This window comes from Chrysemys picta, chromosome 9, assembly GCF_011386835.1.
Source record: "Chrysemys picta bellii isolate R12L10 chromosome 9, ASM1138683v2, whole genome shotgun sequence".
Classification (NCBI taxonomy): domain Eukaryota; kingdom Metazoa; phylum Chordata; order Testudines; family Emydidae; genus Chrysemys; species Chrysemys picta.
In genome coordinates, this window is record NC_088799.1 from 102,631,551 (window position 1) to 102,659,068 (window position 27,518).

General features: G+C 48.6%; 2 protein-coding genes across 2 annotated transcripts; one reads left to right on the plus strand and one right to left on the minus strand.

Moving 5' to 3' along the window:
• Positions 1–1,941: 1,941 nt before the first annotated feature.
• Positions 1,942–6,058, minus strand: AGTR2 (angiotensin II receptor type 2). The gene is made up of 2 exons (XM_008178970.4): positions 5,926–6,058; positions 1,942–3,610 (listed from the first exon to the last, which is right to left on the minus strand). Exon 2 carries the CDS (start codon positions 3,533–3,535, stop codon positions 2,408–2,410), a length of 1,128 nt encoding a protein of 375 aa, XP_008177192.2. The 5' UTR covers positions 3,536–3,610; positions 5,926–6,058; the 3' UTR covers positions 1,942–2,407.
• A 13,261-nt stretch (positions 6,059–19,319) lies between these two features.
• On the plus strand, positions 19,320–27,301 carry LOC101931783 (nyctalopin-like). Its single transcript, XM_065556788.1, has one exon. It carries the CDS (start codon positions 19,739–19,741, stop codon positions 21,047–21,049), a length of 1,311 nt encoding a protein of 436 aa, XP_065412860.1. The 5' UTR covers positions 19,320–19,738; the 3' UTR covers positions 21,050–27,301.
• The last annotated feature ends 217 nt before the right edge of the window (positions 27,302–27,518 follow it).

The window sequence follows — 27,518 nt, forward strand, 5'->3', positions numbered from 1 at the left end:
CGCAATTAGGCCATTTGTTTCCCTTTACGACAGCTCGGCTGCATCTCAGCCCATATGGGCCGGGCTGCAGGGAGGAGTGTCCACGTAACACGGGCCAGCTGGGGGATGGCAAGAAAATATTCTTGTCTGAAATAAATCAAGAGGAAATGGACAAGCTTGTTGAGTGGGTGCCAAGACATGCTCAGGCTTGCTGGCCTCTCAGGGAGAACACACAGTACTAAACATTGCTGTCTTATTGTGTACAGCATGCAAACAAGCCACTTACCACCACAGGGCCTGCGCCCATTAATGACTGTTCTCAGCCTTTGCGTAGCTCAGCTCAGCTGCAGGGACGGGATGCCCACCCACCTGCAGGTTCGCGCAGTTCATGAAAGCAGACGGGAGAGCAGTGCAGTTGGGAGCAGGAAACTGGAAATTGGGGTTTGTAGTGCTGGTGAGGACAGAGCCAGACCCTGTAAGGTAGAACCCCACCACCACCGCCGCCTGAGCTCTGCCCCCCCGGGGGGGAACACGGTGAAATCCCCGAATACAGCTCCCCCAGGGTCTCTCTTTCAATAGCGGGAGAGGAGGAGTTGAGAGACAAATTATTCAAAGGAGCAGTGTGGCCGTTCTTAGGTTCTTAATCTCCATGCAACTGCAGAAACTAACAATGCAATCAGTCTGCGGGGGGGGATGAATATCCTTGACAGCGGGAGTTCCTCCACTAAATTCCACCCTCTGTGGCATGCACACAATTCCATTGGGTTACAGCGTATTGTGGGTGCAACTGAGGGCAGAAACTGGCCCTCAGCGCTTCTAAATTACCCCTACCGTATCTGTGAAGCAGACAAGTCCCACCCCCTCCAGAGCTCCCGGCAGAGCTGTGCAAATCACCAGAGGGAGTAATAGTGAACCCCAGGCTGTTTGTTAATCTGCTGCAGGGGGCGTTTCCAGGATCACACACACAGGTTGCTAGTAATTGTTTGCATACAGCTACAGATTTCAGCGTAGTTGGATTTAAATGCAGGGCACAGAACGTTTCTCGGTCCAAACAACTTTTTGGTTTGGCCTCTGCAAGCTGGCAGCGAGACTGCCGGCAGAATGTAGTGCTTGCAAAGGGTGCCACACTGACCAGACAGATGTACAACTCGTAGTCTGAGAGCAGAGGCGGTGGAGGGGCCCATTAACTTTTCTAGTGGGTAATTGCGGATTCATTCAGGGCTTGGCTTCTCTGCTCAGAATGAGAAAAGTGCCAAATATTGCCCCCACCACTGACCTTGCAAGGGGTGATTTGGAGCTCAAAGGCTCAGTATCCGTTCCATGACCCTGTCCCTTTAAATACCAGGCAATTATCCCAATATGATTATTTGTGTGGCTGTAGCGCCACTCTGGGTTTCAGTAATTGCCAAGCAATTAACCGCCAGCGCCCATTCCTAGCTCATTCCTAGCACAGGGCAGGACATTTCTGACAACATGAAATCTTGGCTAACCCACAATGTTTCCTGTGGTTGTATCTGTTCTGTGATGGGTCAGTATCACAGACTGATGCCTAGGACGATGGTCTGGGAGCCCCACTCTTCCTGATTCTGTGTGACCCGGGATGGAAAATTCTGCTCTCAATCAGGAAGATCAGGAACTTACGTCTCCCACATCCCAGCCTGCGACCCCAACCACCAGGCTGTAGAGCAGGTGTGTGTCTCTTGCTCCACCCAAAAAGCTTTCCTGAATCAAAAGGTTCCCCTCCAAAAATAGGAATTTCAACAGTTCTGGCTTGGGGACAATGCTCGAAAGGGTTTGGTTTTGATCCAATTACTGTCTATTTGCTGCAATGGTTCCAGAATCAAACAAACAGGAAATAAGTCCAGTGTTTTCAAAACATGGGGGGGAGGGTTCTTTCAGAACCCATGAATAATCTGATCTCTTAATCAAATACTTTCACTAAATGAAATACAGAACAAAATCTTTTCTTACAAACAGGTACAGTAATAGCTGTATTTTACTCATTTTAGAACACGATTGACAGCTTTTTGTCATGCCAAACTTTCTTTCAGGAAGACATTTTAATGAGGGGGTGTAATATTCACATTTTTCTCTATTGCACAGTCTTCTATTAGCATTATTTTTGGTCATCCTTTCCTATGTCGTATTAAACTGCATTCACGTGCCCCCAGCTACATACAAGCTTATAATTTTAAAGTGTCATGTATAGGCTTATTTTACATACATTACACCTTATGTAAAAATTCTACATTCATTGCTCTTTGCCAAAAGGCAGGTAAAGTAGATAACCAGGTACATTAAAATAAATTCTCCTTTGAACATTTTGCGCCAGAAAATATGGAAAATGGAAGGAGAAAAAAAAAAAAAAAGAGGACAGTGTTGTGGCATTAATAGCGTCCAGATGCCCCAAAGAAACCCCGTTTGCTACCTACAGTGTTGGTTTACAGTTCAGTCTTTCTTTGTCACAGTCCCCAGGGGTCTCGGCCTCTTTAAGGTAACTCCCTTTTCTTGAAGAAGAGCTTTGCCGGGTGCTGTTAAACTGATAGACTCGCAGCTTAAACAGATGTTGGAGCTTCTCTTGGAACTGGTGTCCAATGAAACAGTACAACAACGGGTTGATGCAACTGTTTGCAAATCCCAGGCAGATGCCAAAAGGCAAAGTAGTGTCGATGACGGTTGTAATGTCACAGTTATCAATGATGTTCATCCGAGCCAGGGCATCCAAAAAGGTTAAAATGTGGAATGGAAGCCAGCAAATTAAGAAAGCCACAACAACTGCAGCCACCAGTTTCAAGACTTTGTCTCTTTTTTGTTTGTTTTTCCTGAATTCCCGTGCTTTCGTTAAGTGCATCCAGATCCACACGTAGCATGTGGCTATGACAATTAAAGGAATCAAAAAGCCGAGAGTGTTTTTCATTAAGGCTGTTCCAGCAGACCACTTTGCATACTTCTCATAGGGAAAAGCCATAATGCAAGCGTTCACCCCCAAGCTTTCAATGAAGTACGTGTCACGGAAATAAAACGTTGGCAGGGAAGACAAACAAGCGAGGCCCCAAACAAGTAAGGCTATCAATGAAGCTTGTTGCAGTGTTCTCCTTTGAGATCGAATAGGATAGACAATAGCCCGGTACCGGTCCATGCTCATGCAGGTGATGAAAAATATACTTGCAAACATGTTCAGAGACAGAACGGAACTGGAAATTTTGCACATCACAGATCCAAAAAGCCAGTTGTATCCGTAGGCATAATAGGCTGCCCAAAGGGGAAGTGTGGCTAGGCACAACAAATCAGCCATGGCCAGGTTGAAAATGTAAATATTAGCAACGGTTTTAGGGCCGTGATGGCGGCAGAGTACCACGACCACCACACTGTTGCCAGCAAGCCCAAGGACAAAGATAACACAGTAGAGCACCGGAATCAGTGTAAATTGATAATCTGAATAGAGAAGTGGACAGAGGGAGGGAGACATCTGCTCGGTCGATACGTTTGTAGCGGAGGAATGTACATCTTGAAGCGTTTCTTCCGTAGTGTTGAGCCTGGAGTAATTACTGTACATCTTGGGGAATGGCGAGGAGATAGTCACTGCTGGAAATTCTTGTGCTAGAGACACCTTTATCACCACATTGTTCACCTGCAGATATAAACAAGTGTTAGAGTCAAATATAGCCTACAAAATTACCTTTGCTATTCTCAGAGCTTCTATCCCAGTGACAGGATACAATCAGCACCAAAGAGAGGTGATGGCATGTCCTAAGTAGGCCTAGCAAAGGAATGAGCTTCTGGGTTTGTTCTGAAATTCTGAGGAGGTTCTTGCTGTGGGCAGCAGAAGGGAAAGCCCATTGATTCAGGACAAGTCCCAGGCTGGGTTTCTCCTGATTCTCTTCCCCACGTGCTCATCCTGTTTCCCAGCTTTCTCACAGCTGACATAAAACAATCATTCTTTGCACGTCCATGCGAAGAGTTCACAGTGCTTTACAGGCATTCATCTCACCTCCCAGCCAGCCCACAAGCGAGGCAAAGCTCCATTTCATGGAGTGGGCAATTAAGGCCTGGAGAAGGCTACAAGGCTTGCAAATGTCACACAAGGACTAGTGCAAATCAGGGAATAGAACCTAGTCTCCTGCCTCCAAGTGCTGTGTATTCACTGGAAGAGAAGAACGTATCAGGGAAGCAAGGGCTTGCTCCTGCTCCCAATGAAGTCAGTGGGAGTTTAGTCATTGGACGTCAGTGGGAGCAAGACTGACCTTCAGTTCAGTAATGCCACGCAGGAGCCACACCACCACATAGCTACGAATACAGGAATAAAAGACAGACCTTGTTCACATCTTTTGGGGACCTACTTCATGTGAAATTTCAATTCAACATTTATTGCATGTGCACACCAAGCAGAGCATTAGTCACATTGTATATTGGAATTGGAAAAGGTTCAGAAAAGGACAACAACAATGATTAGGGGTATGGAATGACTTCCGTATAAGGAGAGATTAATAAGACTGGGACTTTTCAGCTTGGAAAAGAGACGACTAAAGGGGGATATGATAGAGGTCTATAAAATCATGACTGGTGTGGAGAAAGTAAATAAGGAAGTCTGATTTACTCCTTCTCATAACAGAAGAAGTAGGGGTCACCAAATGAAATTAATAGGCAGCAGGTTTAAAACAAACAAAAGGAAATATGTGAAAACATAACGCACAATCAACCTGTGGAATTCCTTTCCAGAGGATGTTGTGAAGGCCAAGACTATAACAGGGTTCAAAAAAGAACTAGATACGTTCATGAAGGATAGGTCCATCAATGGCTATTAGCCGGGATGGACAGGGATGGTGTCCCTAGACTCTGTTTGCCAGAAACTGGGAATGGGCGAGAGGGGATGGATCACTTGGTGATTCCCTGTTCTGTTCATTCCCCCTGGGGCACCTGGCATTGGCCACTATCAGAAGACAGGACACTGGGTTAGATGGATTTTTGGTCTGACCCCGTATGGCCGTTCTTATGTTCTTATATTTTTATGTAAGAGTTTAATCAATAAAAAGGATGTCATTTTGACATTCCATTATTTGTCATTATGCAAGATAAAACGACACTTGCTGTTTGTTTAAATACTCATGGAACCATTTATATTTATGCTACTAACAATCCTTGCAAGGGATAAATGCAGCCCAGACATTTCAGACCTAGCCGAGGTCTCCGTAAGACACGGGGAGTTTTGACCGGGTAAGGACTGCAGGATCTGTCCCACTGAGATCTAACAACGCTGTTTTATTTAACAAAGGGTGAATGACAGCCTCAAAAAGTCTCAATATTTTCTATCATTTTAACAACTTTAGGCAATTCTTCTCATGCATGATCGTGTATGGTTTGCACAAAATATTTTAATACTACAGTAAATAATACACTGCCTAGAAAAATCTGGTAAAACGAACTTTTAAATACCCGGTTATCATAATATAGTAAGAATTAAATTGGCAGCAGATAGATATATCCTAATACATTAGTGCTTCTTCACTGAAATCACACACACGATCTTAAACTCAATTTACTGTTAATTAAACAGTTCCTCCACCTTGGTGAGGGATTTGATTTGGTTTTCGTTTTTTAACTGTGTAGATCACCTTTTTCTCATGCCTACTCTATCCTGAAACCTTTCGAAGTGTTGGAAATAGAGCCATGAAGTCTTATCTGTTTGATTTACTCTCAGTAGGACTGTTTTATGTTTACTTTTAGATAAATTATCATGAACTAGCACCAGCTGTTTCTACATGCTCAACTTAAATGATTCATTTCAGATTTTTTATTTTCATTTTATTTCATTTTTTGTAAAGTATTGTACTTATATTTGCTATGCTTCCACTTAAAGCAGCATGACACATTGCCTTATGGTAGGTAAAGCAATGTATTTTTAACAAAATTTTAACAGTAGATAAACAAGAAGTGACGTCCACTTACCTTAAAAGTGTTGGAATTCAAGCTGAAGATGGATATAGAATAACGTGGTCCCTTATTCCACTTTCCTTCTAGCGGGCAACATCTCCAGCTCTCTGCTTTCTTTCTGATACATTCTGTTGTCTCCACCAGGATACTTTAACCTACATAACTCCAGGACTGAAATATGAACGCTTGCCAGTTTGTTGATTTTTTTTTTTTTGGCAGCAAAACTGATTGAGAATCCCCCATCCAAGATCATGTGAGTACACATAGTAAATCAGAAGAGGAGAGAAACAAGAACAAAATGAAATTCGCATAAACATATTGAGCTGTTTTGCTAACATAGCTAGTGGGTTCCTTATACTAGGAAGGTACACACACACACACACACACACACACACACACACACACACACACACTCACTCACTCACTCTGTAGTTAATGGTTTTCAGGGGGAAAATCCCACTTTCTTTAAAGGATTCTCAGTCTTTGACAACAAACTCAAGAGAGCAGTAGATGTTTGTGCTTATTAAAGAAAACAGGAAAGTCAACAAAGGGAGTAAAATGTGCAGAAGATAATGTAGACTGTGGGAAGCAGGAGGGGAAACTGAGGCAAGCTCACAGTGGGAAAATATTTAATTTGTAAGTGAAGGAAAAACTCAGGGGGCTGCTGCCTTCTGATACACAGTATGGACATACATTACCCAGGTGTCTTAAAACAGGTACCTTGCTTGTGAGATGATGCACAAAAGTCTAAGTTTTCAGCAGAGCAAATCCCAGAGCAGAGAGAAGAATCATGCTTCGAGGTAAAGCAACAACAAGCCCATTGTTTAAAAGCACAGCAGAGCTGTAAGCCTGCAAGTTCAAACCCAGATACAACGCACAGTAAATGGTGCACATGAACGTGCTTCCCCATCATTCCCATTTCGTGCTTCTTTTACTTGTACGTGATTTAGTTGAAGACGCTCGTGCAAGAGGATGGGTGCAAGCTAAACATTCACAAGCGCTGTAAACATTTTGTTCTCTTGTTAGAAGTCTGCTTTCCTCTGCCGCCCCAAACATCTCTGCTGGGGCTATGTGGCCGCTCCTCCCAACGAGAAGGGACACTTGCCATGCAGAGAGCGCCCCAGGCCCAATGCTGGACATTGCCCTTAAAAATGCCCAGAGGGCAGAAAGCTCTTCTCTGCCTCAAATGCTCAACGCTGCCCCCGCTGTAGCTTCCCTCATTGCACGTTGCCTGCACGACACAGCCCCCACCACCAGCACTTCTACGTGCCTCTTGCAGCTCCGCATAGACCACTGGCTCTGGAGCGCCGGCTCCCTCGGACGTGCCCAGGAGCCCCAGTGCCAGCAGCCCACTACAGCCTTTGCAACCGGCGGGCAGAAGGTCCAGATCCTGCCCACTGCCTGCCACGACCTGGACAGCACTCAGGCCTGCAGCAGTAACAATCAAATACCGCCCCAGAGAAGCTGGTGCTCGGGGGGCTGCTGCAGAGAGCTGCCCCCGTTCTGGTGACTTTGGGGTTATTGAGACTTGGGGCTGTTCTCAGGGAGCTAGCCCCTTCTGTCAGGCGCGTACGTGATCCGCACACCTCGCAGCCATTACTGTAGTCACCGGGCAGGCAGGGCGGCGCTCCCGTCCCACTGCACGGCCGCGCTTTGAGGCACAGCCAGACCTGCCTCGGGCCCACACGCAGCCTGGTTTGTTAGTGCCCTGCCTGCTGGAGCAGCCTGTCTTGCCAGTGCCAGCTCACAACACCCCTTACAGAGCCGGTGGGAATGGCCCTCTGCTGTTCCCTCACAGCCTAACCGGGTCGTGGCGATGTATCACTGTCCCCTTTCCTGATGAAAACGTCAAGAGAGATTCTCTCTCATACTCGATCACCTGGCTGGGGCACTGGCACTACCTGGGACTGCCTAATTCAGAGCCAGCTCACTCCAAATCAGGGATTTGACCCTGGTCTTCCACATGCCTGGGGAGTGCTCTGACCAGCAGGATGGACACAGCCACCCCCCTCTTCCCAAGTCACCAGCTCCACTATCCCTCTGAAAACACAAGTCCATCCGGGGGAAGAGGGTTGAAACATTCTGGTTTTGCTCCAGCATGGAACAAACACAAAAGACTCGGACTGTTGCCATGCAACTGAACTGCCATGCTGGGCTCAGCTCTGACCCTCTACAAACGTGTCACATGCTCACGCAGGTCCTGAACGCCAGCCTAGTGGCTTAACACAACAGCATCCAGGCTTTCTGCTGCTGGGGATGCCAGCGAGGGTCAGCTCTCATAGCTAGTCCCGGGAGGAGAGACCTGGCCGCAGCAAGCCGTGTGAGAGGGAAGGGAAGGAGATTCTTCTGCCAACCCAGATGGGACTGGGCTCTGCCACTTGTAACAGATTAACCACAAACCTGCACACACAGCCCCAACAGGGCCCGGATCCACAGGTGCACTGGGCGGCAGGGGGTGCAGAAGCATAGGCCGGTTCACGCCACAACTGCTGCCCTGTGTAGGGGTTGGACACCTTGTTATCCGAGTACAGAAAGGAGAGGGAGGCAACTGGTGATCAGTGTCTGTGCTGGCCTGCCCTCCTCCAGCCCCGGTCGCTTTCAGCAGCCAGCAGGACATTAGCTTTATTCTCATTGTGCCAAAGCACTCCCCAGAGCCAGTCCAGTCCGGCGCCTCCCTTGGCAGGACTGTGAGCTGCAGCCCATATTGCGAGGAACAAAAATAAATAAATAATATGTGGAGAGATACCTATCTCCTAGAACTGGAAGGGACCCCGAAAAGTCATCGAGTCCAGCCCCCTGCCTTCACTAGCAGGACCAAGTACTGATTTTTGCCCCAGATCCCTAAGTGGCCCCCTCAAGGACTGAACTCACAACCCTGTGTTTAGCGGGCCAATGCGCAAACCACTGAGCATGGCCGGGTTTCATAAGCTGTGTGCAGAGCAGAGTTTGGAATGCTTCATACGCAGTGTTATTGGCCGCTCGGCTTGATGACTCGCAGCCCCCTTGAAAACAGACCCTCTATGCCAGCGGTTCTCAAACTGGGGTCTGCGGACCCCTGTGGGGCCACAAGAATCCTCCAGGGGGTCCGCAAGTCATGTCCGGGACCACCAGCCCCGCCAATCAACTCCTCCCCGTCCCTCCACATGCCTCCTGCACGCCACGGAATAGCTGTTCAGCGGCAGGCAGGAGGTGCTCGGGGGAAGGGGTGGAAAGAGGTGGAGAAGAGGAGGGGCAGGGGTGGAATGGGGGAGGGGCCTGGGGCTGAGCAGGGGTTGAGCACCTCTGGGGAAAATGAGAAGCCGGGTGGGGATCCGTGAAAATGGGTTGCTAAAGTTTGAGAACTGCTGATCTATGCAATAGCCACTAAGAGCTGGAGACCCGGGCTCCAGTCCAGGGGACCCAGGGCTCTGCTCCCTTCTGTGGGGGTAGCTGAATAGGGCAAATGGTATCTCCAATGCACACTGCCCTAGAGACCGGGGAGCCTCTTGGGCCAAGCGACACGGAAGGGATCTGTTCAAGAGAACATGGGAGGGGAGACGCCACACCGTGCTCCCCTGATGGCAGAGTTAACATCTGCTCAGAAATCCAGCTAATGCTGTTAAAAACCAACCTCCAGAGACTCTTGGGGCTCAGTGCGCCCTGGAGACTGACCTACCCTCTCCCTCCACGTGGAGCCTGTGGCCAAGAAGAACATGTGGGAATGGGATGATTTTGCTGCACCTGATCAGCCAATACACAAATGTCTCAGTTTCCAGAGCTGGCTCCTTGCACAAAATCCCATTCCCTAGAAAGAAATCAACCACACTGCTCGGCAGACTTGCTTTTGAGTCAACATGTAGTAAAACCTGGCCCTTACCGCACAAAACAACATGATTGAAAAGCAGAGAAACTCCCTTATTCCCTCTTTTCACTGCAGTGCACCTCAGCCAGTGCTTCATGGACAGAACGACCGAACAGACGTGCCCAGGATTTAAAATCTACCGATACGACAGTGACGCTGCTCTGGGGAGCAATATAGGAAACGAAAACAGTCGCGTGTCCCAGTGAAACCATGCGCCAAGGGCAGATAAACAGCACATCCTGAATCCAGAGCATCACACGCATCTTTCAGGAAGGACGATATAGAATTCACCCTCCCTGCAGGGTAACTCCCCCGCCCACACATCCCCACTAGCACAGGGCCAGCTCTAAGATTTGGGGACCGTAAATCCGAATCAGAGCCAGCTGAAAAGAATATGTTGGGGTGTGGGTTAAAAATAAAATAACCTTGTTCTCTTGAAATTCTTCATGGCAAGTTTCAAAATTTTTCAGTGATTGATAAAAAACAATTAGTTTTCAAAACAAAAAAATAAAACTGTTCTCATTTTCAATTCAGTTTGGGGGGGTTTCCACCTCCCCCTTCTTTCTCTTTAGCCACTGGAAAAGATCAGGGGAGAAGGGGCAGAAACAAAAACAACAAAAGAAAAAAAGTCTAAAAATGTTCAGGTTTAAAATTTAAAAATACAATCTGAACAAATTTTAAAACAGAAAACCTTCCACAATTTTTTTAGAAGGCGCCATGTAATTAGAAACCACTGAGAATGAAAACATTCACCTCGCTCATGTCACGATGCTCCAGCACTACAAGGAGGAACAGAACTTTTGAACGCTGTAACGAGGGTTATGTTTCACTAGGCGCACCGTGTTCTCTATTGGATAATTAGCACCGAACACCTCCGTAGAGAACGCCTGGCACATGCACACAACACAAACCCGACTCCTTTCAGAGCTGCAGCTGACATGTGCCTCGCACACATGAGAAAAATTGCACGTTTTCACAAGCCCACGTCATTGCTCAATAGCCCTGTGCTCATGTGCTCCTGGGCGGGAGTTGAGAGAGCGTCGCCCTGCAGCCGTAATTCTTGCTGCCAGCTGCACTGTACATAACCGCTTCTGACAGCGCCTTTGCCCTGCTTGTTCAAACAGCCGATAGGCTTTGTAACGAAGACAAAAAATCAGTAGCATGTGAAAGTTTATTTTGCATGATACGGAGAGCAAATTACTGTTTAGACTGAAATATAAACTGTTTTCTTCTCCAGATCCTTTTCCGTTCCTCGTGGACACTTGCTCTATCTGCCCTACCAATACCTCTGGGAACGCCTAAAACCTCACCATGGCTTGTCTCAGAACAGGTCAACCTGGTAATCTGAGGCGTGATCGCAGCAGCAGAGGCTAGCAATGGGAGGATGTGCCCCAGGTCCCCCGTGCGCTTGCACGGCCCACAGGGAAGCTAGCATCTCAGCATCTAGGCTGCTGTTTGTTGCCATGCTAGAATGGGGAAAGCCATGGTAGCTACGTCCTCCCATGCTGGGATCGTCCCTCAGATTACAGGCCAGACGTACCCTTAGTAGCAGCGGGATAGGCCCAAAACAGGCATGGCCTCTGGCTCCAGCTCCAGGCGAAAACATCACCACCAGGTGGGTCTTTGCACACTGGCCACACTCCTCGCACACCCATTCCGCAGAGACCTCTGGAGCAGGGCTGGTGGGGCACCTAAGGAGGAGGGGCTTGGCAGTGTACTCCCCCTTTCTCTAGACTCCCCAGAGAGATCCCACAGGAATCCAGGCCCACAGGGTGGGAGCGGGCGGGGCAGGGAAACCGGCTGAGTTCCACTGAGCACTCTTCTTCAAACCCTCCTAGTGCAATCCCAGGGTGACACGGCCCTTACCCACTAGATCAAGAACCATGCTTTCGAGGGGCTCCAGCAGCTGGGAAGACTAGCCTGACACATGGCGGCAAATGGCCCTTTTCCTCTCAGACAAATGACAGGCAACCTGCAGGTTTTTGGGGACGGGGGCAAGGGCAAGGCCAGCCAGCCCTACTGATGGACAGATATGCAGGAAGCGCCTTCTGCTTCAGCCCCCTTACCTGAAGCTAACCCAGCTCGGAGCCTGCGTTGGACATGTACACGAGCATTGGGCCCTGCACGTCTATTGTGCTCATCTTGCTAACATCCGGCCCAAACGTTCAACGAGTTGGTTGGAAAATTACAACCGTAAAAAAAGCTGATTAAGGAGAGTAAATATGAACCCATAATTCATCATATTGTTTTTGTAAATTAATAAATGTACATTAAGGAGTTTGTGTCTGGGGTTTCACGGGGAAGCTGATAACTGTTGCTTTCCCAGCCCTCGCCTGGAATATTCCAAACAATGTCATATTTCAAAATGTTCTAGCAACTTGTCAAGTTGTACTCTTGAGGTTAAAACCTCCTTGGCCTGCCAAATTCCTCCATGCAGCTCCAGAATCACAAGGCATTTGTGGATTTAATTTGTTTCTTTTAGGAAAAACATGGGGGAAATTCATGTAAATCTCCTCCCCAAGAAACTGCATCAAATGTAGGTCAGTAACCCACAGCAGAGTCCTACTCCGGATGGACTTAGAACAGGATGCCGAAGTTGGAGAGCAAGGTCTGCCTCGGCCACATGCCAGGAGCCCCAGGGACTTGCCAAGAGCACACGCACTTTTGAAACAAAACGTGCCTTTATGTTTCACTGGTTTGCGGCCACTTTGCACACTCACCTTGAGAGTGACCTGCCCGCGGCTGCTTTCTCACAACGCTTCATATAAACAGAATGAGACACTCCAGGAAAGGTTTGGGGATTTTTAACATGCAGCCATCAGTGAAACATGGGCGCTCATCTATCCCCTCCAATGTCCAAAGACACTTCCCGTGGAAAGGCATGGCCTCCAGAGTCTCTCTGGAGGGATGGGGCCGGCTGCGGTAAGCCAGTGTTCTGGATGACTACCCAAGTCCTGCTTGGGTCCATCATCTCTGGTCCTGGCTTTGCATGGGGAGGTCTCCATGCTTTCCTCTCTCTGGAATGGCACTGCTGGTCCTGATGTTGGAAATACAGACCAAGGAGCCCAATGATAATACAAATCAAACACACTAGTAAGACTTCACTGTTCCTGCAGTCAAATAGAAAAGGTACCAAAATTATCCTAGCTCCATCTCTCCTCATTTAGAGGTAAGAAATAAGGTTTGCTGCATTTATAGCTCATTGGACCCACCAGGAACAACAATCTCACCAAACACTAGGAGAAGTAGCTGATGTTAATAGTACGAGAGAGAGACCAGGAGAGAGTTTGGCACAGTGGAATGAAACCATCCGGGGCAGTCTCATTTAAACCAGCCACTCCCTCCACGGATGCTCTTTCACCTCTAATACTGTCAACAGCAAAACCCAACCAGGACAGGAAAATATTAGAAGAGTGACCAAACAGGTGGATCGTGGCTTGGGTAAAATACTAAGCAGGACATTAGACATCTCCAGCTCCATAAAGCCTCTGCAGTGGGTCTGCTAGGAAATAAATCCCAGGGAGCATCTAAATTGCTGTCTGAAGAACAGTCAAAACAGGAATTTAGCCTGTGCATGGGTTTGAGACATGGTACCAAATGAACTGGAACGGCTCAGCCTTCCCATGCAAAGTGGAATGGCAAGATGTCTGAGCCAAAACACTTGGTGTATGTACTCTAGAAAACATTAATACCAGAAGCAGCAATGGGACAAAAAGAAATAATCCCCGTGAAACACAAGATCTACGGCCCTCATCTCGGGAAAATAACCAGGAGACTGGCTATAAGACACAGATGTGTCATGGTGGAAACAAAATGAAAGACAGTACATCAGCAGTAGCAAAAGGTGACCCTTTGAGTGGAAATTCCTCATGGCAGGAACCTCGTCTTCGACCTGTCTGTAAAGCCCCCCACACACTTATGGCACTATGTAAATAATAGAGTTACTGTCAAGTTGGGCAGCCTTGATTTCCAAAAACAAAACCTCTCTAGGTACGGTATACTGTGTGAACATCAAGTGCTTGAGAAGCAGAGCGCGGGTTGCATGGAACTAGCTGGAAATGCAGCTCAATCAAGCAACATTTGGCATAACGGCAACATGCATTATTTTCACAGCTAGTGCGAAGCGCAGGCAACTTTGCACGTCATGAGGCCACATAGGGCCAACCTGCAATCATCAAAAAATGGTTCTGCATGATGCAGCATCTTGCCGTGGCTGTGTCTCCCAACAGGGCTGTCACCACGGCATGCGTCTGGAAGTTATAAAAGGGCTATAAACAGACAAGGAAATGGAATCACTGAAGCCATAACAAGATATAAATATGATATTTATGATATCCAAAACCGCTGTGTGTTTAAGGAACATTTTGAATCGACAGTATATTCCTCAGCCCCAGATGGTTCTATTTTCCCACTAAGTTTTAGTCCCACTAGGAAATATCTGGCAAAAAAAAAATTCTAAGAGCAGTATAAATTTTGATATCTGAACATTTCCATTAAGAAATTAACTGCAAAACAGCCAGCATGAAAGGGAAGAGAGCAGAGTTGAAATCAGGACCCTGAGAATGGCTATGTCAAGATGCCCAGAAGATGCGTGGTTGAGGAATGGATAAGTCCTCCCATGGGCAGAGCTGCTGGAGTCACGAAAAAAAGCACAGAGCACTTGTAAAGAAGACGGGCAGCACATCAGCTGATCTACCTTGGTCACTAGGAGCTAGCTACAAAAAGTAAACAAGAACAGAAACGGAACATCCCTGGCTGGAAAAACAAAGCAGCTTGCCAGCCCACTTGGAGAAGGGTAACCCCTGCCCGCCTGCTGAGGCCCACACAAGGTCTCAAAAGCACCAGATGGTTGTAGTTCTGCTGACCTAGGTCAAGGAGAAGCCAGAGGGACACTGCCTCGGGGAATGGTGCACAACACAACGTGCTGCGGTTGCACAGTGCGTGTCGGCACACAGGGTTGGGAAGAAGGAATGTGTTTGGATCAGTGTCGTCAGAACGCACTAGCCGATATTCCAGACATGGGCACAGATGCAAACAGCCAGTAAGGTCTAGCTAATGGCCCCAGAGTGCATGTTTCTGTGCTCTGTCTGGGGGAGGGGGGCAGGTTCTATCCCCCAACCCTCAGGGAAGTCTCCTGCACAGAGCTAGACCCTTCCGGTTTGGGGCTGAAAAAAATCAGCATTTGGCCTCTAGGAGGGACCTCTGCAAATTGCCACATGTCCTCCTAGTTAAACGAATGGTGTGGTTTCCAGCTGGGAGGTGGAGGCCATTACCCAATGCTGCAGTCCCAGCCAAGCTTCCAGAGAAGAGTTGTTCTTATGGGGCTTTTGTTCCTCTACTTAAATTCTGAAAGGAAAAAAAACAAACACAAGCCGCAGCAAACAAAGGGATCAAAGGAAGAAGGCACCTTCTAATCTGCTGCTGCTACAACAACACAATGCACATTGGTAACGAGATTCATCTAGTTCTCACTTAAGTTCAGGCAGAGCTGCATTGTATGTCTTCTGCTGCTTTCCAGACACAGCTGGCAAGGCCGAACGGGAGCGAGACCGTTGTGAGAGATGCAGGGAAGAGGGAGGAATGGAAGGAAACCAAAATCTGGAGAATATAGAAAGGAAAAGCTGAGACAAGAAGGGGTTGAAAACAGACAGAGAAATGAATGGCAAAGGGGAAAAAAGCATAAAGGAACAGAGACATTGAGGGAGAAGGTGCTTTTAAAAAGCCCTGATTAAAACTAGTGAATTCCAGTATAGGGAAGAAGAAAAAAAACCCTGGAATCATTAAAAATTAAAGAGCAGAGATTGTGTCACTGGTTATTTTGTTACCATGTCAGCTGTGATCAGTTGTCTAGTCAACTTGGCGTCTTAAACTAAACAATGAGATCTCTCACTGCCAGCCATCAGTTGCCAGAGATATGATAATCAGTCCCCAGAGGCCTCTCAGATATTCACCACGACTCAGATAAATTTTCCACTCTGGGGCGGGTGGAGTCTGACAATGGGTTTGCACTGTAGCAGGCCCCCCACTCTCCTGAATCCACCAAGCACATTGGTCAGCAAGGGGTCTGCGCTGTAATGCACGCCAGCTCTTTCTAACGGCAGCCCAGTGTTTCCCTACTAAATACTGTATTGGGGGGAGCAAGGGGGGACTGGAGACTTCCCTGGGGGGGATGTGGGTACAGAGGTCCTCTGAGATTGGAGGCTGTGTCATGCCAACTGAAACCATCCCCTGCCCCAAGTACTATGGTCGGAACTGGGCCAAAACCCCAGACCTGCGACGTGGGTCTGGATCCAGATTTTGGATGTGCCGCAAAGTGCAGAGCGGCCGGGATTCCACGTTCTCGTTCAGTCCATTACAGAGACTGGGGGTCGGGTCGAGAGTTCAAGCAGGCCCCAAAGCTCAGGAATGCTCGGGTCGCAGGCTGGCTCACGAACAGTTTTATAAGACTGCAATGAGCAAACCCCATTACCTCGAAGGAGGAAACCACTACAGGAGAAGCCAGAATATTAGGCCCATACCCATGCCTTTCGCCAGGACCTTTGCTTAGCCTCTTTGGGTAGGCCTAGCACTTTTGCCATGGCCCCTAACCGGACCAATTCCGGTTCACCAGGACCCCACCATAATGCACATTGCTGGTCTCAGGACTTGGAGGGGAGAGGGGTCCGTGAGGCAATCCGTTGGGATATCCCCCCAAAGTGAACTCACTCCTTTTACATGAGCATTCGGGGGAAGAGGGGGGAGTGTGTTAATTTGAATCCTCCAAATCCTAACAGCAGTGGTTCCCAAACTTGTTCCGCTGCTTGTGTAGGGAAAGCCCCTGGCAGGCCGGGCTGGTTTGTTTACCTGCCATGTCCGCAGGTCCGGCCGATCGCGGCTCCCACTGGCCGCGGTTCGCTGCTCCAGGCCAATGGGGCTGCAGAAAGCGGCGCAGGCCGAGGGACGTACTGGCCACCGCTTCCAGCATCTCCCATTCACCTGGAGCAGCGAACCGCAGCCAGTGGGAGCCGCGATCGGCCGAACCTGCAGACGCGGCAGGTAAACAAACCAGCCCGGCCCGCCAGGGGCTTTCCTCGCACAAGCGGCGGAACAAGTCTGGGAACCACTGCCTAACAGCCTTCTCTGCAGAAGTGGAGTCCAGTTGCTTGTTCCTTTTTTTTAAGGTTCATCTTTCCATTCTAGCTCCAGGATCAAAACCAAAGGGTGTGAGGACGTGACCCCAGAAGCAGCTCTGGCTGCTTGCCTGAAACCTTCTCCTGTATTAGAGATGAGTAACACTGGGGTAAAGGCAATGTAAGATTTCTGTGCTTCCCCCCCACCTTGATGATTTGCCATTTACCTTCCAATTAGAGTGAGGCAACATTTCAAACAAAAATGCAGATTCTGGTCAACTGAAATATTTAGTGAATTTGTGCCAAACTTTGCAAATTGTTTTGGTAAAAAAAAATATGGAAAAAAAATCCAAAAAGGTCTAAGTGATTTGTTTTAACAATTTTTAAACTAAACATTTCAAACTTTCCAATGAGAAATGACTCTTCATTTTGAATTTTACTTCAATTTTATTTTAAAAATTTGTAAAAAAAAGTTAAAGAAAAAACCCTCAGAAACAAAAACGTCCTGTTTAAGGTCAAAAGAAATGTGGTGTTAACCTAAAATGATTCATTTTTCAGTTCAGTCACTGAACCAAACAATTGGTCATTCTCAGAGCTTTAATTCCAATAGCACCCCCCAGGGCACCATCTGAACACATAGGGAGAAATAGTCCCTTTGCCCTGTACAGCGTAAACTTACATCCTAAGGCCCTGGTCTTGCAATGAGTTCATGGAAATGAACACTTACGCCCATGCAGAGCCCAGCTGAAGTCACTGGAGAATCTGCTCCCACATTGCTCATTATAAACTGTGGACAGCTTATGCGAGGCTGGGCTGGGCATTGGAGAACTGGTGCCAGAGTAGAGTCCCAAGCAGCACGCATCTGGTTTTGCTCAAATGAAAAGTCAATCATTCAGGCCTTATCTCAAGCAGTCACTGTGTCAGGATCATTTCACGTTAGAGTGCATCCCAGGCTGCCAAAAGCATCCATCACTCTGACACAAGGTGGCCTGCCAGCTGAATCAGGGTCAAACCCAGGCTGAGAGAAGTAAAATGTGATTGTCAGCACAGTGCGGTACACAGGCAGTGGTGCCCGTGAACTAGACGGATACAAGAGCATGAACCCAGCGTCTGAACGCCTCTGGGGTAGATCGGCTGTGGCTTGGTTTGGTATCAGCATGAGCGCCATGCACTTCCTTCCCCAGGGCTGGAGCAGCAGGAGATCCTTTGCAGGGGAAAGGAGGGAAGAAAAAGTCTAGTTGAATTAGCCCATTTAATTCAACTGTCTCGTTATGCAGGATACCCGCTTATGGCCACAAGTGCTGCAGATCAGTTGTATCTAATAAGAGGTTGCATTTAAAGCTGGCCACTCCGCACGAACGCTGCCTTGGCTCATTCCCGGGGGGCCTCGCCTGCTCCCCAGTCACTATGGCTGCCCCCCACCTCAGCAAACAGTTGGCACAGATGCTATTTTAAAGCAGTTCCTGTCAGCATGGCCATGGCCCCCACCCCGGAATGCCCTATTGCCCAGTGGTCAGGGCATCCACCCGGTCTGCCACATCCCCAGGGAGTGCCCTCACACTGGGCTATTGGCCATTCTGGGGTGGGGTCTCTCTCTCTGACCCAAGGGATGTTTAATTCTTTAGACCAAGTGGAGCAGCTCCAGCAGGAGAGGCTGTCCGAGTGAGAGCCCGGCTCGGAGGAAGGTTTGGCTGTCTCGGATACGTTGCGGCACAAAGTTTTGGTTTCACCTAATCTGCATTTGCCGATGACAATTTTCCCTACTCCTCTACTGTCAACAGGCACAGCAGTGCCAGGCCAGTTCTGGTCGCCTGCCCCCCCTCTTTCCCTGCACCTCTTCACTGCACCCCGTTGCAATGCCAGCCAGGACAGGAGATCGGGGTTGCAGTCAGAGCATTGTGGTCAGTCCTCCCAGCTCAGTCACACCTTCAGGGACAGGGCCGCCCAGAGGATTCAGGGGGCCTGGGGCAAAGCAATTTGGGGGCCCCTTCCATAAAAAAAAGTTGCAATACTATAGAATACTATATTCTCGGGGGAGCCCTGCAGGGCCCGGGGAAAACTGCCCCACTTGCCCCCTCTCTGGGCGGCCCTGTTCAGGGAACGCTTGGTGACCTGCCCCCGACCATTCTCCCGTTCGCATACCACAGGCCAGGAACTGCAGCAACAGCATCTACTTCCCCGGACAATCCCTTCCCAGCGGTGCACTTGTGCACGGTACGACACAGTAATGCAGCCGCATGGTCAGAGGTGTGTTCAGGGCGCGGCTGCAGCGGCACCTGGGACAAGTGCTTTGCATGGATGTGGCACACCAGTTTTACAAGGAGCTGCCTGTGAGGGGGCTGTCTGCATCCAGCACTGATCCGGCACAGCAGCGCTGTTTGTATCCACATTCCTCCAGGCCTGACGTGCCCTCAGCTTTTGCCTGTTGACAACTGGTACTGCAGTGAAATTGCCAAGGCAGGTCTGGGAGCACAGAACATCCTGCTCCGAGACAGGTCTAGGCCCTGGGAAGTGGCAGGTTTTGCAGAGCAGGTTCTATAGCAAAGCTCATTGGTCCCTAGCACCATTAGAGAGAGGGGCAGGAAAAACCAGCCCTGTATCTGATAGCAGCACATGGCTGAGGAACTCTCCTATTTCCCAGCAGGATTCTTTACAAAACAGAAACACCAAAGCAGCTTTTGTCTGCCTAAGAACTTGATCCCCACGGGGCTGTGGCCGTCTTAAGCTGCCTAAGTTAATTTCACCAGTGTTCAGAACACAGCCTAATTAGTCTTGCAGTGTTTGCTAGTCACTTCTCCAGGAGGTATGTGCTCCTTTCTCCCACCCTTTCTTTAGGAGCTACAGAACAGTTGATGTGGGGTTGGGGTTCTGACGGGTCATGTTCTTTCTGATTATTTCTCTGTTTACCTGTGCAGCGAGGATTGGCCTGGGGGTGACTGTGGCTGCATGCCCTAGCGTGTGCAAGTGCTCTCCTGAGGACACCATACGCTGTAACAGAGCCGGACTGAGAACTCTTCCTACAGAACTAGCAGCAACTGCCGTTTCTTTAAACCTGTCTAACAATTTGTTAAGGATTCTTACTGCCAACACGTTCCGAAATCTGACTTTCCTCCGCAGCCTCTGGCTGGATCGCAATAACCTCACCTTCCTGTACCCGGGAACCTTTAGTGCCCTCAGCAATTTACGGGAGCTGGATCTCGGCTGGAATTCACGCCTGACACACCTGCATGCTAATACTTTCAGGGGGCTTTCCAACCTCATCAGCCTGGATTTATCGAGCTGCAATATCTTCGAAATCCACCCAGTGGTGTTTTCGTATTTGCTCTCTTTACAGGTACTTGACCTAACATCCAACAACCTGCGTTACATCCCGCAAGCCTTCAGAAGCCTGTCCAGCCTCACGAGACTGTCTTTGGAAAGAAACCACATCGAAGCCATCGGCCGAGATTCTCTGAAGGATCTGAAAGCCCTGTATGAGCTGAACCTCCGGAAGAATCGGATCTGGACGATTCAGAACGATGCCTTCGCAATGCTGAACAGGCTGGGGGTGTTAGATTTAGGGCACAACCATATATCTGATTTGCCTAATCAGCTTTTCGATGGTCTGATCCAGCTCAAGACCATGCACCTTGAGGCCAACAGGATCACCAGAATCAACTGCTCTTTCAAAAGCCTACTTAGCCTGAGAAACCTGTACCTGAACAACAACCACATCTCAGCTATCTCCCACGCTGCCTTCTCCGATCTAAAGAAGCTGCAATTCCTTCACTTGAACAAAAACAATTTAAGTTCCCTTCCCAAGCACTTGTTCGCAGAGCTGCCCAAGCTGAAATACGTGTTTCTATCCCACAACCCCTGGAACTGCGGCTGCAACATGCTTTGGTTCCCTTCCTGGATAGCAACATACAAAGGGGCGGTTGAGGGGATGCCATGTGCCCTTCCAGTGCTTCACAACCAAACCCGGCTTGACGTCTTCACTCACAGCGAATTAATCAACTGCTCAATACCACCTGGGCTGGCAAGTGCAGACAAGTGCGAAGAGACCAATGCCAACACTGCTGCCACGCCACATGCTATTTCTGACACATTACTTTGGATCACACTCGCGTGGTGTGCTTGGCATTTGGCAGAGACACCGGGCAAATCATTTTCTGGGCTTGGATCAGATGTGTCAGCATTTTTTCTGTAATCTGTTTATAAAAAGCGAACAATGGATTTAGTTGCAGGAATGTGCTGAGGTTTTGTAAATGAATAAACTATTGACAAACAGCATTTCCATCTTGCTATTGGCATTGCAAAACTAATTAACACAATTACTATGGTAACCGGATTCTAATGGGATTGCAGCATTCCGGGGGGGGGGAGGTCAGGTTATCAAGTTCTATGCCAGGGCTCAGGCTGTTAATCTGTATTAACGCTGCAGTGCATGACTGGAGGGAAAGACTGCTCCAAGCAGCACTATACTTCACATGAGACAAAACCAAAGTCCCCTTCGCTTGTTTCTTGTTGGCATCTAGTTGAAAGCTGAAGATCCTACTTTTTGGTCGGTATTCCTTATTTACAAAAAGCTTCTCATGTCCTTGTCTGTGTGAGCTGCTGTTAAATGTAGAGTGTCTTCACCACCAGCCTGTGATGTGGCACTTTGCACAATGCTTTGAGATGCCCCGAGTATGAGCATTCCTATATATATATCTCAAGCTCTAGTCTCTTTAGTTTAGAATTAATCAGGTTAACACAGGCTTTCCTAGGGATACAGAATGTCATCCTATGCATCTGGACAGCACTTCCCACATGTATTTGCATTTCTTTAGTGTGCCCAATGTCCCATCACATCTCAAACATCTATAAAACCACTTCAATAATTTAGGGTCTACTTAAATGTGCAGTGTTTTCCCCTCAGCTGGTACCCGGGAATGTGATACTGTATGAAACTCTTCTGCAATAAGAATTTAAAAGACAGTGAGTAACGGAGCACCAGCGAGTGCGTGCCGGTCACAGAACGGTGGCATAAAACAACAGTATTTTAGCTCTCAATTATTCCTCACAGTATCTTAAGCCTCATGTAGCACAAGCCTCTGTTTAGGTGCTTGAAGATGTGACTGTGGTGCACCCATTCGAAACCAGATTGGCCTTGTCACCTTTTATCAGTAAATATCCAGCACAGTGTAATTTCATCTCACACATTCCTAAACACCATCTCCAGCTTCAGGGAGTTTCCACAAGTCCCTGATGGTACCGCAAGACCCCTCCCCCACTATTTGAGCCATGCATTCTTTCCTCCCTGTCCAAGAAATTAGCCTCATTTATCTTCCCAGGAAGAATGTTCAGTGTATGTGGGTGTTTAAAACAACAAAGCCCAAAGCCCAGTGCTGGCCAGGGGACCCACTATTTGAGAGCTCTGATGTCCTCAAAGTACTATATTTAATACTAGCAGAATTGCACAGACGTGAAATAAACCTTTTTAGCTGTAAAAACCAAAGCAATCTAGAAGTAATTGTGTATTTAGTGATTTGGTATTGGTGGGTTTGTTTTCAATCTTGATCTGTGACTGTTCCTCTCTCAGCTCTGTGCCGGCTGGCCCGGGTTGATTTACTGCCTTTCTACTCCGAAATACCCCCTGCAAACCAGCTTCAAACATTCCATTAATATCTCTTGAAAATTGGCAAGCAGCCACCATCGGCCAGGAGGCTGCTTTCTGCGGAGACTCAAGTGAAGCAACAGGCCCGGCACAGAAATTCTGTAAACAGAATCAGTCAGAAATGGATTCCGGCTGGACAGCAGAGCCTGGCTGCAGCTGGGAGACCGTATCTGAAAGCATCCAGTGTGCCCTTTTGTGAGCTCATCCACTTTCTACATGCTACTAACCAGACATACCTCACTAGGGCTCTCCACAGACCGACGGCTAACTGCCCTAGGGGATCCCTAAAGCCCCAGCTTCTCACCGGCACACGGCGCAGTGCAGCTCCACGAGGGAAGGCAGAAGTGGCCTTTCTGGGATGACCACCATCTTTGTCCAATATTTAGGACTGAATCAATGTCCTCCAGAGCTAAGATCATAGGCCAGGCTGTGGAGACTCCAAGGGTACGTCTACACTACAGTAAAGGATCCGCAGCTGGCCCACGTCAGCATTGCAGTGTAGATGTTTGGGCTCGGGCTGGAGCATGGGTTCGGAGACCCCGTGAGGGGGAAGGGTCTCCAAGCCCAGGAACCAGCCTGAATGTCTACACTGTTCGTTTAGCCCCACGGCCCCAGCCCCGGGAGCCGGAGTCAGCGGCCCCGGGCTCTGAGACTCGGTGCCGTGGGTTTTGTATTGAAGTGTAGATGTGCCCAAAGAGACAGACTCACACACTGGGGCCGTAACACATTCACACCCTCTGCACCCCGGGCATGGGGGCACACAAGACACTGATCCTGGGCTGGCTGCATGCCATGCTGGGTCCCTGGCATACGGCAGAGCAGCCAGCTACCCATGCAGAAGCAAGGGGTCACTAAGGGTACGTCTGCACTGCACTGTCAACCTGGGCTTGTGGGACTCAGACTTGTAGACTCAATGTTTCCAAGCCCGGGCGTGAGCATCCGCCCTGCATTGTAAACCTGCACTTACAATCACCGGGCTGGGGTCCCACCGGCGCGCTAACACGTCCACACTGCACTACACAGCCTTTCTGACTTGGGTCTGCGGCGCGAGCTGTGGCCACACTGCGAAAGTCACAGCAGGACTCGGGCTGTGACCCACCCTCCAGCAGGGCCCTGGGACTCAGGTCCTGAGCACTGGCTGACCCAAGTCAGACCGATTTGTGCGTGGATGGAAAGGGGGCTGAGCTTCAAAGCTGAATCAGAACCTAGGCTTGGCGTGCAGTGCCGACGTACCCACAGGCACCCCACACCTGGCCACACTACCTACCCCAGCTCCAGCCCCAGCCCTCCCTCTGGAGCGATCCTCCCTCTGCACCAACACTCCAGTGAGAATCTGCCAGCACAGCAGTGCCAGGAGGCCACAGCACAAGCCCCGGGTCCAACCTGATTGGAGAGAGGGGCAACTGAATTGAAGGCAATTTAAATAAGTGATTACAGCACTTTTCCAGTCATGGGCGGCATTCTCAGGAAGTGCGTGTCCACAGTTTTAGCCACAAGGTTGTTGAAATTTGCGATGAGCATTGAGCAGGACTTTGATCACAACATAGCACGCTTCGTATACAATACACGACTCTAGAGAGTCACGCGACACACACAAAAATTGAAGGAGATTTCAGAGGGCCTTCGTAGATTACAGATTGATGACACTACTGAGACAGTCTCACTAGCAGGCTGGGTTGATCTAAGTTACGAAGAACTGGAACCACCCGAGGATAGAAGCAAAGTAAGGTTTAGAAAAACTATGGAATAATTCCAACTACTTAGCCAAAATCACTGAACAGAGACAGAGACCAGAACAGGAAACAGAGGTTGAAATGTGGGTGATAGAACATAATCCTCCTCTTCTAGCATTTCAACACTGAAGATCCAGATTTCTACTTCAGATCTATATTTTCAAAGAAGATTGAGTTGCACAAAAATGGTAGAAAACTGTGGAAGTAAAATCTTAAAATCTCACAAGACAGAACAGTTACATTCAGCACTTTGTCAATTTTTAAAAGTCCTGTGCTCCTTTGCAGGCGGCTGAGTGTCACTCAAGTGCCCTTAGTATTGGAAATTACATAATAGGATTGGTGCTAAAAAGTAAATATGTTGGTAAAAGTGTGTTCTTAGCTAAGGGCAGGTAACTGGAGTGGAAGGAGTAACTAGTTAGTAGACTAGGGACAGTTCTTATCAGCATTTCCTGTTGGACATGTGTGTGAGGATTTCCTATTGTCGCGTGTGGGGATTAAACATGCTTACAAAGTGAAGCGCACAAGGTGTGTTTTGTGTTTCAGCTCACAACAGCTTTCTTGGTTTTCTTGCATTTTCCTCAGAAGAAAAGGCACTGGGTGGGCAATATCCCAAGCCTGCCATACTTCCACCATATGGGGCTACTTCTTATCCGAGAAGTGATCAGAAATCAGGAAAACTCCCAATCGCAGTTCAGCCGAGGTGCAGCGTCCCTTAGGTTCCTGTAGATTATGGGCGTGCAAGGGATGGGACTTGGCTGGAAGTCATACAGTGACTTCTGCTTCCAGGAGGTTCTGCTCATTAATATCAGTTGTACAGCACTTGTCATCTGAACATCTCCAAGCACTCAAACGCTGTACACGGATTACAAATCTGCCCTCCACAGCATACGTAGGACTCCCAGGGACTTCGGTTGGAGGTGTGAATTTGGGAGGCCAGGGTTTTGCAGAATTATATTTCAATGTAACACGTATAGGTGTACACACATGAAAAAGTTTCTGCCAGTGAAATGCACCCATCTCTAGGATAGACGGCAACAGCCCGGCAGACCAACACAAAGTGAAAATAGCACATACAGCCGAAACTCCAGGAAACGTTTTAGTTCAGCAGACTAGAATCACAATTACACAGTTTGAATGCGGCCGGGACCTCCCTTACCTTGCAGAGAGTGTCAGAGGAGGTTCTCTCAGCTGCCGTGCTCAGGACCGAGGGGTGATGCTGGATTTGGGTGGGAAATGGCTCACCGCCAATAAAAACATTCAAGATTTCAAAAAACATGTCCTATTTCACATTGGGACAAAACGGAGACCTTTGCCAATTGCTCACGCAGAGCCCCCGAATAGCCAAGAGCCCGGTGGGAAAGGCCGTCCCCGAGGATGTGGGAGACCCAGGTACAAGCTCCTGCTCCAAACCAGGCAGAGAAGCTGTCAAGGCTGCGTCCCCACTCTGAACTTTAGGGTACCGATGTGGGGGCCTGCATGAAAACTTCTAAGCTTAACTACCAGCGTAGATCTGGTCCGCTGCCACCACTCCCAATGTGCCAATTCCCTTCCCTGGGTAGCCTTGAGAGACTCTTCACCAATTCCCTGGTGAATCAAGATCCAAACCCCTTGGATCTTAAAACAAGGAGAATCAATCAGGTTCTTAAAAAGAAGGCTTTTAATTAAAGAAAAAGGTAAAAATCATCTCTGTAAAATTAGGACGGAAAATAGCTTTACAGGGTAATCAAACTTAAAGAGCCCAGAGGAATCCCCTCTAGCCTTAGGTTCAAAGTTACAGCAAACAGAGATAAACACTCTAGCAAAAGGTACATTTACAAGTTGAGAAAACAAAGATAAACTAACACGCCTTGCCTGGCTGTTTACTTACAAGTTTGAAATATGAGAGACTTGTTCAGAAAGATTTGGAGAACTTGGATTGATGTCTGGTCCCTCTCAGTCCCAAGAGCGAAGCACCCCCAAAACAAAGAGCACAAACAAAAGCCTTCCCCCCCCCCCGAAGATTTGAAAGTATCTTGTCCCCTTATTGGTCCTTTGGGTCAGGTGTCAGCCAGGTTACCTGAGCTTCTTAACCCTTTACAGGGAAAAGGATTTTGGAGTCTCTGGCCAGGAGGGATTTTATAGTACTGTACACAGGAGGGCTGTTACCCTTCCCTTTATAGTTATGACAGGAGCACTTTAAGCACCACAGAATCCCTCCCATCAGACTGGGAGCTTAGTTCAGGACCAGTGACAAGGGACGCGTGCTGCTGCACCTATTGCATCTGGGATGCTTGTAGGCCATGCTCTCGTTTTATAGAATTGTCTGTCTAATAACAAAGTTGGACCCTAACAGTAAGTCTCTAACCGCTGACCCCACCTGACCTTTCCTAAGCAAGAAAAAGAGAAAGATCAAATATTTGACTTGAACTCAAGCTAAACAACCGTTTCCTCGACCAGTCAGCAATCTTGGCTGTTGGCAGTTTCTCGATTGAGGATCTTGTGACTAGTTTCATATTGCAGAGTTGCTGTCAACACCCCCTTACCCCTCACTGCGCCCGGCAGGCTAGCCAGGGGGTCTCCTGCAGGATGCAGACGCAGTGACGTGAGAGACGGCGCACTGCAAGAGCAGAAGGTTTCCATCTCTGCTTTTCCAGCTGGATTGGAAAGAGGGAAACATCTCAACTGGGAAGTTAAAAAGTGGGAGCACAACAACTTTGCACTTCCACGGCTACTTGCCAACTCTGCTGTTTGATACCCTGATTATTGCTCACGTGTAGCAGAGCTGGGCTGGAAAAAAGAGGACTCTAAAATCCTTAATTTGCTGCTAATTCGTACATTAAGTCCCATGATTTCATAGCTGGATTATGTTCCCTACCTGCTCAGTGAGTTACCTGGCGGGCAGTGCAGCCCAGTGGCTGGAGCACTGGACTGGGAGCCAGGAGACCTGGTGGAACTCCCAGCTCTGACACAGACCTGCTGGGCGACCCTGAGTGAGTCACTTCCTCTGTCCGGACACCAAGCTCCTTGGGGCAACCTGGGACAGCTCAGAGGCTCTGTCCACGTGTGGACAGACTGGAGGCAGCCCCACGTCGGCCCATTGCCCAGCAGGATTTCTGGAGCCTCCCCACCCGCTCCCCTGCAGCACTGCGACAGCTGCAGCTCTCAGGAGTCCCCTCTTGCTCCCCGTCCCAGACCAACAGCATTGGCCTAAGCCTGCCCCAGGCCCCTCTCCCGTCCGTCAGTCTCCAGCTGGTCTCCTCCGCGTCGGCAATGGGAACTGGGAATTTGAATTTTCCATGCAGGCCGGC

Bases quoted from the DNA above. Each gene is read 5' to 3' on its own strand.
- AGTR2 (XM_008178970.4), bottom strand. From the start codon at position 3,535: ATGTACAGTAATTACTCCAGGCTCAACACTACGGAAGAAACGCTTCAA.
- LOC101931783 (XM_065556788.1), top strand. From the start codon at position 19,739: ATGTTCTTTCTGATTATTTCTCTGTTTACCTGTGCAGCGAGGATTGGC.